Genomic DNA, 13,154 nt, shown 5'->3' with positions numbered 1-13,154 from the left:
TGTTTCCATGGAATAGAGCATAAGCATACAACATAGATGCCTTGACTTGATGTTTTGATGGTAGAAAGGCTAAGCAATATAATATAGTAAGCTGCAAATCGTACAAAAGCATGGGCCAAGTTAAAACCCGGTCATCTAATAGGGTCATGCAAGTGTAAGAACGTGTCTCAAGTAGGCTGATTTTATACCAGGGTGATTATTAAAGCTTAATGCAAAATGCTTTGTTCTATGCTTTCAGAAATTGCCTTATACCAGATATGATGATTTTATTTTGGAGCCTGGAGATTATAGCCTGTACACTAGTTTAGTTCTAACAATGATTGTGATACAGAAAAATTATCAGGAGACAAACTAACATAAATACTAGTGGTTCTAGAGGTTGAACAGACAATACAAACAACACCAGCTGCCATATTTGTACCTACTTTGTAGGGCTGCAGGTATGCAAGGCCTTCAAATGAGGCTTCCAGGTAGCAATGGAAACCGATTTCTCATCAGCCGCATAACTACGCCATACACACTACGTGCAGGATATATAATAAAAAAAGAAAAACAAGGCAGAAGGGAGCAGGGGATAAAACAAAATTGAAAAGCAGATTAGTAAACCAGTACAAGTCATGGCTTTATTCATCATTCATAGCATTGATACATGCCTGAGAGGTGGAAGAATACTTTCATAAAATCGCCAGGTGGCTGTCAGGTATGTTCGACTGGAATCAGTAGAATAAAACCGCCACGTAGCCTGGTATGAGGAGAAAATAAAAAGCACAAGGGAACCAACAAAACATGAAATAATGGAAAAACCAAACTGGTTAAGGAATATTAATAGTTCGCTCACACCAAGTGCATTGCCTGTTAGATTTTCAAGACAGCTGAAAATGACTGTAACTAAAAGAAGTAACCAAAGTTTATGGTAGACTAGGCATATGAGCAATATGTTCAACCAAATATGTGTTTGTTGAATTTTGGGTTTTCGGCTATTCTTTCCCATTTGAATTAGGATTAAAGGGCCAGATCCACAAAAGGGATACGACGGCGTAACTGCTGTTACGCCGTCGTATCCCTGTTTCTAACTATGGAACTGATCCACAGAATCAGTTTTCCATAGTTAGGCAGAAGATCCGACATGTGTAAGGGACTTACACTGCTGGATCTTAGGATGCAGTACCGCATCCGCAGCTGGGGGCATTTCGTGTCCGCCTCGGGTATGCAAATTATCACTTACGGAGATCCACAAAGCTTTTCAGCTTAGTTTTTTCTCCGTAAGTTTTAGTTTGCAAACGCAAAATTAGGGCTGCTTTTACAAAGTGTAAACTGTTTACACCTTGTAAAAACAGACCTTTCTGTCCAGCGACGCGATTTTTTTTTAATTTTGAATTTTTTTTTCCGCGCCGTATCTTTTTTTTTTTCCCGACGCAACTTTATTGACCCGTTGCAATCCACAAAGCTCCGCGTAACGTAATTTTGCGCTATTGCACGTCGGGAAAATTATGTCACGAGCATGCGCAGTACGGCCGGCGCGGGAGCGCGCCTAATTTAAATGGGAATCGCCCCCATGAAAATAGGAACGCCTTGTGCCGGCGGAATTTAAGTTACACAGCCCAAAATTTCTAGGTAAGTGCTTTGTGGATCGGGCACTTAGGTAGAAAATTTAAGGCAGTGTAATTTAAATGGAAAAAATTAAGTTACGCCGGATCTTTGTGGATTACCCCCATAGATCGCAAAATTCTATCAAGTTAACTCCCCAATAATCTTTTCTTACTGAAGGCATGCACCTAATGCAACACTTTCCATACAAAATACCTGTAAACCTGGCCTCACCATTGGATACTAAGCCCACCTATTATGTTTAAGCACTGTTCTGAAAGTGTTAGGAGGTCAGACATGTGCATTTCTCTTGTAAGTTGGTATTTGCTTCTCACAATGTCCTGGCCTCAAGATCTTAGGGCATCCCAGATGGCATGAAAGGTACACACAGGCACAGGAATATTTTATTAATTTTTGTATAGAAATGATTTTCTGCAGGTTTTACAGTTAGTAGCAACACAGAAACTATATAAGCTTAGTTTATAATCATGCCCAAACTAAAATGCCATATCCAACTTTCACATCAGGTTACCTGGTCCACTACACCACTACAATTGACTTAAAGGGTTTAAGGGGACAACCTTATTTTACTGTGAAATCATTTACATTCAGTCAAGCAACATGAAAATAATGTCTCTATTTATTTGGACTCTGGTTCATAAATGTTAAACACAATCAATAAATTGATAAGTGCAAACTTAAAGACCAGCTTACAGTCAACTGCATAGTACTTTTGGCAACCATATTGCTGTTTTGTCATGCATTCAATATTAAGGTTTTTCCGAAATTTATTCCAACATTCAAATAAAAAATTGGGATACCATTAAGTCTTTCCTCTCTTTCCTCTGTACTCAACTACAACTAGACTTGGAGAAAGTCTATTTTTATCAATCTTTTGCCCTTTAGGTATTCTAACAAACCCTACCTAAAAAAGGGGCACTTGGAAAGTATGGCTAAACCTGATGATATCCACATTGGAATTTATGTTAACTCTCTAAAACTGATTTATACAAACTGGATGAAAGAAACATGTAAGTTCCACAATAACATCAGATCTTATCCTTCCTTGTTCACTTTTATTCTACTTTTCACTAGATGAAATTCCTTTTTTTAATTTTTTTTTTAAAGCATCCACTGCATTTCTAAAATGAATAACCAAAATTGAGAACATGTGCTTCAACTCTAGTGACAGACGACAATGTTCTTAAGCTGGGTCATGGGTCACATGTATCTCTCTAGTTCCTGCAATGTTGCTGTCAGCAGTTTTCAAACATTTGTCAGATAAAGTATGTCTTTAAAATGTAGATTGAGCAGTAAGCCAACCAAAGGTCCACGAATTTGAATGGGCCCATTGTATCATCATAAATATTTTGTGAGCGTTATTTTTCCCACTTGCTATTTTTGAATGTGGCTCATGAGCTAAAATAAGTTGGGGACTTCTGCTTTATTGTAAGTATGATTTTCCATTACCGATGAGCATCATTATTTCTTTTTTAATATGTTGTTAATGAAAAGTGCAAACCATGCTTTTTTATATTGTGATGCAAAGGAGTTTGTACTAAATAAGGTCATGCAGTAAAAAGTAATAAATAAAACATTTTCTGTATTGGTAAGCAAATGCAATTATGCAAATAATGGCTATTAAACTTTGCAATCCTGCTTTTGTGATTTTATATTTGTCTCTATACTGTATCTCATTAAAACTTTCAATATTAAGCTGTACTTTTCCAAACAGTATGAATTAAAATATTACAGAACAGCTTAAGTATAATGGAAAAAGCAAGATGTTGTTTCAAAATATATAAAGTTAACTTTTATCTCATTCCTTACAATCATAAGTAAACCAATACCTATCATCTAAAATACTGTGCCTGTGACCACTCACTCCACTATGTCATGCAGTCTGACAGCACAGCAAACCAAAATAAATTATTGGTACATCATAGGCAGGGCTAGATTTACATCGCTGGAAGCACATAACCTTTAGTACCCAAAATAACCCTCCTGCCCCTTCTTGTTTGACTAATCCCCAGTCTTTACTGGGTTAGAGAAGAGTAATAATGTGAGATGAATGTATGTCTGGTAGAGCAAGGCCGCCTCTTTGCACATTCTTACTATGCCCAACAGTAAATCCAGCCCAAAGGCGAATGGAACTTCCCCTTTATAGTGCCGTCGTACGTGTTGTACGTCACCGCGCTTTGCTAGAACATTTTTTAAAAACGATGGTGTGTGGGCAACATCGTTTTAATGATGAAGTTGGAAAAACACCTTTTTTTTAACATGCTGAAAAACAACGTTTTTTTTTCATGCTGAAAAATGATCGTGTGTACGCGGCATTAGAGTTAAGCGGAGCCTCTGCTGCAGAAAAAAGTTGCACAGCTCATCCATCCCTGTTCTGCCTTTCCCCCGCCAGTCCCAGAAACTGCCTTACTACAATCCCACAATGCATTGTGTTCTGTGAATGGGAAAAGGAGTCCTGCAATTCACTTTCCTCCTCCATTTACTGAACACAATGTACAATGTATTGGGGGATTATAGTAAGACAAGTTATGAAAATGACAAATGAGCAGAAAGGAGCAGGTAGGTGACATAACTTTTCTCAGTAGCAGAGGCTGCAGTTAAGGATGGTAACTGAGGTAAACTAGCAGCTTGAGGAGGTACTGAAGAAGATTTTTTTAGCAAAAGCAGACACCTACAGGGAATAGGATTACACATAACTAATGTGTATGGTGCAGTATACAAAAAAAAAGCTAAACTTTAGCTTTAAAGCGGATCTTTACTGTACCACAGACCAAAAACACTATTTGATTCATTTTTAATATTTAACCAATTCAATACAGGGCATTTTCACCCCTTTCCTGCCCAGACCGATTTTTAGTTTTTAGTGCTGTCGCACTTTGAATGACAATTGCACGGTCATGCAACACTGTACCCAAATGAAATCTTTATGTTTTTTTTCCCAACAAACAAAGCTTTCATTTGGTGGTATTTGATCACCTCTACGTTTTTTTTTTTTGGCTAAAAACAAAAGAAGAGCGACAATTTTTTTTAAAAAAAAACACTATTTTTTACTTTTTGATTTAATAAATGTTAATTTTTTTTTAAAAAAAACGTTTTTTTCCTCAGTTTATACCAATACGTATTCCTCTACAAAAAAATCGCAATAAGTGTTTATCGATTGGTTTGCGCAATAGTTATAGCATCTACCTACAAAATAATGGATAGATTTATGGCATTTTTTTTTTTGACAGTAAAGAAATTTATGGCATTTTTTAAATGTGTTTACTAGTAATGGCTGTGATCTGCAATTTTTATTGTGACCGTGACATTGCAACGGACACATCAGACACTTTTGACACATTTTTGGGACCATTCACATTTATACAGCGATTAGTGCTATAAAACTGCACTGATCACTGTATAAATGGGACTGGCAGGGAAGGGGTTAACACTAGGGGGCGATCAAGGGGTTAATATGTTCCCTAGTGTGTATTTCTATCTGTAGGGGGAGGGGACTCACAAGGGGAGGAGATCGATGTGTGTTCCTCTGTACTGGGAACACAACATCGGTCTCCTCACCGCTGACAGGACATGGATCTGTGTGTTTACACACACAGATCCATGGTCCTGCCATGATTGCATCGGGCACGCACACCGGGTCCCGAGTGATGCAGCGGGCGCGCACGTCCCCTAGCCGCCCGGGAAGCCTAGGACGTCATATGAAGTCCATCCGGAGGGAGGGTGGGTTCCCACCGACATCATTTCACAATGACTCGGTAGGAAAGTGGTTAAAGAAAACGTCCCCATCCATCTATTTCTCCATGCTTTCATGCTTTATTTTGTTGAGAAATCATTGTGAAAAAAAAAAAACCCTAGCATTTCTGACTGTGGCCATCTTGATTAAGGGCAAATCCATCTGCCCTTAGCATAGGCATGCATACAGGAGATAGTGCTTAGTTGAGAAAACTCAACTTCCTCTCTTCCCTAACTGAAGCCTCCTGGGATGTATGACATAATTAGCCTAGGCAAGAAACCAGGAAATAACTTAAAAATGAAAAAAATAAGTTTATAACAGGTAAATATGATATACTTTACTATCTATTTTATAATGCTATCTGATTAAAAAGAATCAATTTGAAGTTCCACTTTAACTCTTCCTCATGTGTCTAACTGTTAAAAGTATGTTTTTTTACTTTTATGGGAAGGTTGTTTATATGAAACTGCTTTGTACCAGGTAGCGATCCTCAGGATCACCTCACCAGAAAGTGAGCAAGCCATGGTCTAGTAGCAGATATAGCAGGGATCAAGCAGAAGTGTAGTCAGTAAACAAGCCACAAGTGATTGCTGGTTGGAATCAAATGCAAGTGTAGTCGAGAAACAAGTAAAAGGTTGCATGGTAGTGAAGATAAGGACAGCTGCAAAGGAGCAAGATATCGGTTGAAGAGAGCACAATGATCTGCCAAACAGGAAGTGCAAAGGCATGGCTTAAATAGGAAGTTCATGGGAGGAACAAGGAGTTAAAGGTTCACAAGAAACAAGATACAAGGCAAGATTATCCACAGGTTCAGAGAAAATGCTGTTCAGTATATCAGGTGGCGCATCAAGGAGAGCTACTGCTGGAAGCAGCAGAGGTTGTGGGCTCAGATCCCAGCCCCGGGAGTACTCCCATCCTTTCAGGGCAGCCCATAGATTTATTGGGGCCAGGGAAACCTCTGGTGGAATTGTCTTGTTAAGCTAGGGGCATGAATGTTCTCCTCATGTTCCCAAAAAATTTCATCTGGTCCATATCCTTCCCATTGAACTATAAATGACTAATTTGTTCCTAAAGATTCTGGAATCAAGAAATTTCTCAACCACAAATTCTTTTTTACCTTGCACCTCAACAGATGGGAGAACTTTCCCAGAGAAGGGGTTTTCAAGAAATGGTTTGAGCAACGATACATATAACACAGGATGAATCTTCATACCATCAGGAAGTTTTAAGCAAAAAGTGACTGAGTTAATTTGAGCTGAAATCTTGAAAGATTCCATAAACGTGTGGTTCAGCTTTGTAGAAGTGATGCGTACATTCACATTTTGATTGATAACCAAACTTTGTCACCCACATGAAAGGTAGGGCGTGATCTTCGATGTCTTTCAGCAACCTTCTTGTAACATTCCTAAGCCTCCTTCATCAATTTCTCCTGAATCTCCTGTATTGTTTGGTAATCTGTTGGTAACAGCAGGAATTTGGGTTGAGATTATAATTGTTATAAGGAAATTCTGCCAAAGGAAGATAGTCTAAAGATAACTTATAAAATAAAGGTACTGCTCCAGAGTTTGTTTGGTCCTCTTGGTCTGACCATTAGGGGATGAAAAGCAGAAGACATATGAATGTCACACAAAAGCTTTTTTGAAATTTTGAAGTAAACTGTACTCCTCTGTCTGACACTACATCATCAGGAATTCCATGTAGTATAAAGACTTTACGAGCCATTAATTTCTGCAGTTTGTTCAACATTGGGTACCCCCTTAACCTATATAAAATTAGCTATCTTAGTGAGACAGTAAACAACTTTTACAATAGTGGTAATTTCTTTTGAGGGAGGTAAACAGACCACAAAGTTCATAGAAATTGACCCCTATGGTCTTGATGGAACAGGGAGTGGTTGGAGTAACCAAGGCAGAAGATCAGGGGTTCTTACTGCATGCACAGGTCAAACACAAGGTTGCACTTCTTCACATGGCACCAACCTTAGGGCTACTAGCCCAACCTTTTCGGGTACATATAGACGATGTGCTTGAGTCTAAAAGATGTTCTTGTATTCAAAGTTAATGTTCTTAGGAGGATGATTGAGAAGTGGGTCGTTCTCATACCCCTCTTTGAAAAGACTGATGTCTTGAAACTCATGGTCCTATAAGCAGTTATTTTGACATAGGATTGTACATTCAGAGTTGCCTTCCAGGAGAGGCTCAGACAACATACTTGATAAGGCATGGGCCTTACCATTCGTTGACCCAGGTCAATACTAGTTAATAAAATTGAACCTAGAGAATTATAGCAACCAATGCATTTGTCTATAATATAATCTTTTGGCAGAACTAATAAATTTCAAAATTGTATGCTCTGTAATAACAATGTGATAACAGTTACAGGATGATTAGCCCCTTCCAGCAGATGCCTCCAATCAGAAAAGGCTTCCTTTTAGTGTTACTAAACCCACCACAGTAAAATCAGTCTGTGTATACAGTAAAGCATGTTTGCTATCCTGTCTTCTTTGATCCTCCCCTTCTTCCACTGTCCCCTATCTATTTCCTGATAAGACAGAGCCTTTGGAGTCACTCTGCACATGCTTAGTTTGGCGTGTATTGCTAGAGAGTTGTTTTTTCTTGGGAGGGTGCATGTGATCAGCATAGGGCAAATCAGCACTATCCAGACAGAAAGTCAGGGGTTATGCAGCCTCATATGACAGTCAGAGTAGAATGAAAACTCCTACAAGTTTTAACACTGATAGAAGTCACAAAACTACTATATACTGCTGATGAGAAAAGGCAATTAGCAGTTTATATTTACTAAAATAATTGCATTTACATGTTCTATGTATTGACACCAGATATAGTGCATGCAGGGTCCTGGGTTTAGTAACACTTTAATTGCCAGCGACTCTATATTCCCAATGTCATAATTCCTTTTGGCTGAAGACATCTTCACTGAGAAACGATAACTCCCATGACAGAGTCTGAAGCATCCACTTCCACGATAAAAACTAGTTCAGGATTGGGATGTACCATATTGGTGCAGAAGTGAAAAGAGTCTTTAGCTTACTAAAGGCAGTCTGTGCCTCAGGTGACCACACAAAGGGCATCCCTTTCTTTGTTAGCTGTGTAATTGCTGTGAACACCTAAAGCCGTGTACATACGATTGGTTTGTCCGATGAAAACAGGCCAATGGACTGTTTTCATCAGACAAACCGATCGTGTGTGGGCCCCATCTGTCTTTTTTCCATCAGTGTTAAAAAATAGAACATGTTTTACATTTTTCCTATGGATAAAAAAACGATAGAAAAATCTGATCGTCTGTGTGGAACTCCATCGGATAAAAATCCACACATGCTCAGAATCAAGTCGACGCATGCTCGGAAGCATTGAACTTCATTTTTTTGGGCTCTTCGTAGTGTTTTACATCACCGCATTTTGGCACGGTCGGATATTTGACTGATGGTTTGTAGGCAAGACTGATGAAATTTAGCTTCATCGGATATCCGACGAAAAAATGCATCGGATTAGATTCCATCAGATATCCGATCACGTGTACAGTGTTAATACACGTGTTAATTTTCTGTAGAAGATGGCAAATCCAACAAATCGTTGTATTTCCCTAACATTTCTAGGGCAGGCCAATCCACCGCTTCTTTGATCTTCTCAGAATCCATGCTCACTCCTTCTGGAGAAATAATATATCCCAAGAACTGGATCTGGGTTTGTTCAAACTCAAATTTTTCTAGTTTGATATGAAGTAGGTTCTCCCCTGACCATTAAAGACAGTGAAAACATGCTTGCGATGCTTCTCCAGGTTATCAGAAAAGATGAGCAAAAGGAGGAGAGAGAAGCACCAAGCCAATCCTTTAAACAGCTTAGGGATTTATTCAGTATATAAGTATAAAACAACACTACAAACTTGCGTGAAAAATGTTGGAGCACTTGCATAGTGCTATAGTGGTTTGGAACTTCCACATGCAGCGTCACAGGAGCACAGGAGGGCCGCCAGAAAGTCTCTATTGAGGGATCCATGAGCACCATGTGTTAGCCGCAGCTGGAGCTTTGATAAGCCTCATGGAGATGTCGGCTTTGTGTCTCTGCGTGGGAGTGGTCCAGGGCTGCAAACTGAGGAACCACCCACATGCTGTCTGATCAATCAGAACGTGTTTTAAAGGCACAGCCTCACCTTCTTCATCAACATGGCACTTCTCTCTCCACCTTTTGCTTTCCTTTTGTTCACAGTGATCGGGTTCCCCAGCCCGTGCCTAAAGCAGTCTCGCTCCCTTTACAGCCTTAATTTAGAGACTTTTTTAGAGACACATTTTTAGGGGTTTATCCCCCAGAACTTTCAATTCACTCACCATTCACATGGTTGCACCTTCATTTATCAGCATGCAATTTTAAACTTTAATCTTCTTCATAAGATGGTTTAGTGCTAAACATTATACCAATATTGTGTATGTGTTTCCTCCTATCAGAAAAGATGAGAATATCATCTAGATATGCAATCACAACTTGGTCCAACAGATCTTGAAAAATATAATTTATGACGTTTTGAAACATTGCAAGAGCGTTGCAAAGGCCAAAAGGCATACACAAGGACTCAAAATTATGATATCTGGTTCTAAAGGCAGGTTTCCATTCATCTACCTGACAGATGAAGACAAGGTTATATGCCCTCTGTAAGTCTAGTTTTGTAATGACCTTGGCAGAACAGAGTCCTGTCAACATTTAAGCGATTAGGGAAATAGATACCGTTTTTTAATAATGATTTTATTAAAATACATAGTAACATAGTAATATTAGTTGGAAAGGTTGAATAAAGACAACAGTCCATTCAGTTCAACTTGTGTTGGTGTGTGCGTGTATAAAATAATTTCCCATATCCTCATATATTGCGTTAGCTAAGATGCACGTCCAAGAGTTTATCCATACTTCCTGCTGACACCACCGATTATGGAAGAGAGTTCCACATCCTTACCGCCCAGACAGTGAAAACACCCCTATGCAGCTTAAAGGGGTTGTAAAGGTTCATTTTTTTCATAAATAGGTTCCTTTAAGCTAGTGCTTTGTTGGTTCACTTACCTTTTCCTTCGATTTCCCTTCTAAGTGTTTTTTTCTTTGTCTGAATTGCCCCCATTTATTGCCCCCATTATCCGAGCTGTTCTGGCTGGGGGTTAGTCTCCCTGCAGAGTAGGGGATGAGTACGCTGACTAACCCCCAGCCAGAACAGCTAGGCTGATGGGGGCAAGCTTACTGAAGAGAAACAGGAAGTGAGAAATTCAGACAAAGAAAAAAAACATTTAGAAGGGAAATTTAAGAAAAGGGTAAGTGAACCAACAATGCACTAGCTTAAAGGAACATATTTAGAAAATAAAAAACAAACCTTTATAACCCCTTTAAGGTTAAACTGCTTCTCTTCCAGTTTCATTGTGTGGCCCCATGTCTTCTTACACTCCCTGGGACTGAAAGGTTTTACACTTACGCTAGGATCACTGTAGAGATATTTGTATATTGCTATCATGTCTCCTCTCAAGCGTCTCTTCTCCAGGGAGAATACATTTAGAGATTGTAGTCCAGTCCCTATATTCATTTTGTTGCCCTTCTCTGGACTCTCTCCAGCTCCAGCACATCCTTTCTGAAGATTGGTAAACAGAACTTGACGGAATACTCCAAGAGCGGCCGAACCACCAGAGTTGAATTAAGTGTCAGGATTATCGTTTTATCTCTGGAGTAAATTCCCTGTTTAATGAATGCTAATATTCTGCTGGCTTTGCTTGCTGCAGCTTGGCATTGGTTGGCAAATCCCTGTTATAAATGCACTGACGCAAGGTAGAGTCCTTTTTTCCCCACAAAGAACAGGTCTGCCCCTGCAGGAGAATATCAGTGTCTAATAAAGCCCTTCTTTAAATTCTCATCAAGCCACTCCCTAAGCACTTTTCATTCAGGATCTGACAGACTGAAAAAGGTATACCAAAATGTATTTCTGCCCCTGGAGGCAATTCCATGGGACAATCATACAGGCGATGAGGAGGTAATTGATCTGCATTCTTTTTTGGAAATCATTTTATTGTGGAGGCAGGTTATCACATGACTGGGTATTTACCACATAAACTTGTGATTCCTTGTTTGATGCAGAACTTTCTTTCTTTCTTGAAATAAGAAAGTGTGGGGGTCGTGGCGCTGTCTCAGCTGAAGGCTAAGTGTACCGGAAGTGTGGTACAGTAATAATCTCACATAGCGTAGTATGTTCAAAACCAGGGGGTATTTTATTTGCACTGCCACTGGTAATGGCGTGCACCTGTTCACGAACAATCTCACAAATCTCTGATTATTGATCAACCATATGTGGATTGCTGACGAATTTTTGGATTGACCACTTATTGGACTATTAATTTATTTAATTTTATATCATATCTTTATTGCACTATTTTTGGTACATTTATTTGGGCTGTTTACCTATGCACTGCCGTCTTTGATTCAGCACCCTCACTGTTGACAGGCGGCCATTGTTAAAATGAACACTTACTGTTTATTTATTCATTTGTATCATTTATACTGGTTATTTACCCAGTGCACTTATTGTTACACTATTTCTGTGACTGAGTGTCACACTACACTCTGCATTACTTCCAGCCAAGTGTTGCACACTATTATTAATTTTTCATACAGCATATTACTGTCTGAGTGTTCTAACACACACATTTATATTTACTTATATATGTAGTATATTGAGGCACTTCTATTCATTATATCCACTACTCACTATTATACACTTTGGATCATATACAAGTTATTACTGTACCACACTTCCGGTACACTTAGCCTTCAGCTGAGACAGCGCCACGACCCCCACACTTTCTTATTTCGCCTTTGTGTCCTCTAGGGGATCACTCATCGGGGGGGCTGCAGTCTTTAATTTGATTTTATTATATATTGGATTATATTCCTCATTCTACTATTACCATAATTTCCATACAGTTTGATCCTAAGCGCGGTACTCTCCATTATTACTTTCTTTCTTTCTTGTTTGAATTCTGTTGTTTTAGACAAATTCTATGTCCATAAAGTTCACCCGGCCCCAGAGCCCAGCATAGAAGAGCAATGAATTTCACAGCCCTCTGGGATAGGTTTAATAGAGATGACAAAATGAGATACTGGAAAATGTACAATCAGTGGAAAGAAAGACAGGGTAATGGAGTTTGTTCAGGCACTAAAACATCAGTCACAGCAATTTTTCTTTTGACTTTGTTGGGACAATTAACTGCGTAATACCCAGAGTCCCAACTCTGGGGAACAAGCCAAATGTCAGTAACGAGTGGTAGTGATGATAATGACAGCTGATATTGGCCAAAATATTGGCTGGAAAAAGCACAATAGTCTGTGAAACAGGAAGTGCCAAGACATAGCTTAGATAGAAAGTTCATGGGAAAAGCAAGGAGTTCAAGGTCCACAAGAAACAAGGTACAAGACAAGATAATCCAAAGCTTTAGCAAGAATGCTGATCAGGTGGTTCAGCAAGGAGTACTACTTCCGCATGCACCCGAGGTTGTGGGTTCAGATCCCAGCCCTGACATGATCTTACATTTGTGTTCTGACTTAGCATTTCACATTTGGAGGATAAAAGTTTATTGTCTCTGGCAGATTTGTAAGGAATTGGTTTTATTTCATCTTGAAATATTTATTTTTGTATAGTCATAGGGGAAAAGGAACACAAATAACAATCTGTTAACAACTGCAATATTGATTACTGTTCCCAACAGTCCCAATTCAGAAGCTCTCATGTCAGCAAAATGAAATTTATTGAAAGTCTTCTATATCACAGCTAA

At 39.1% G+C, this 13,154-nt stretch overlaps 1 protein-coding gene across 2 annotated transcripts in view; it reads right to left on the bottom strand.

Annotated features, from left to right (window-relative positions):
- KCNQ5 (potassium voltage-gated channel subfamily Q member 5) overlaps positions 1–13,154 on the bottom strand; it is a 751,481-nt gene that overhangs the window by 59,075 nt on the left and 679,252 nt on the right. For both annotated transcript variants that reach the window (XM_040349943.1, XM_040349944.1), the window contains exon 8: positions 426–520. In XM_040349943.1, the coding sequence (XP_040205877.1) occupies positions 426–520 (95 nt within the window). The remainder of the gene's footprint in view (positions 1–425; positions 521–13,154) is intronic.

This window comes from Rana temporaria, chromosome 4 (assembly GCF_905171775.1).
Source record: "Rana temporaria chromosome 4, aRanTem1.1, whole genome shotgun sequence".
In the NCBI taxonomy this organism is placed as follows: domain Eukaryota; kingdom Metazoa; phylum Chordata; class Amphibia; order Anura; family Ranidae; genus Rana; species Rana temporaria.
This window is presented reverse-complemented; position numbering and strand designations above follow the sequence as displayed.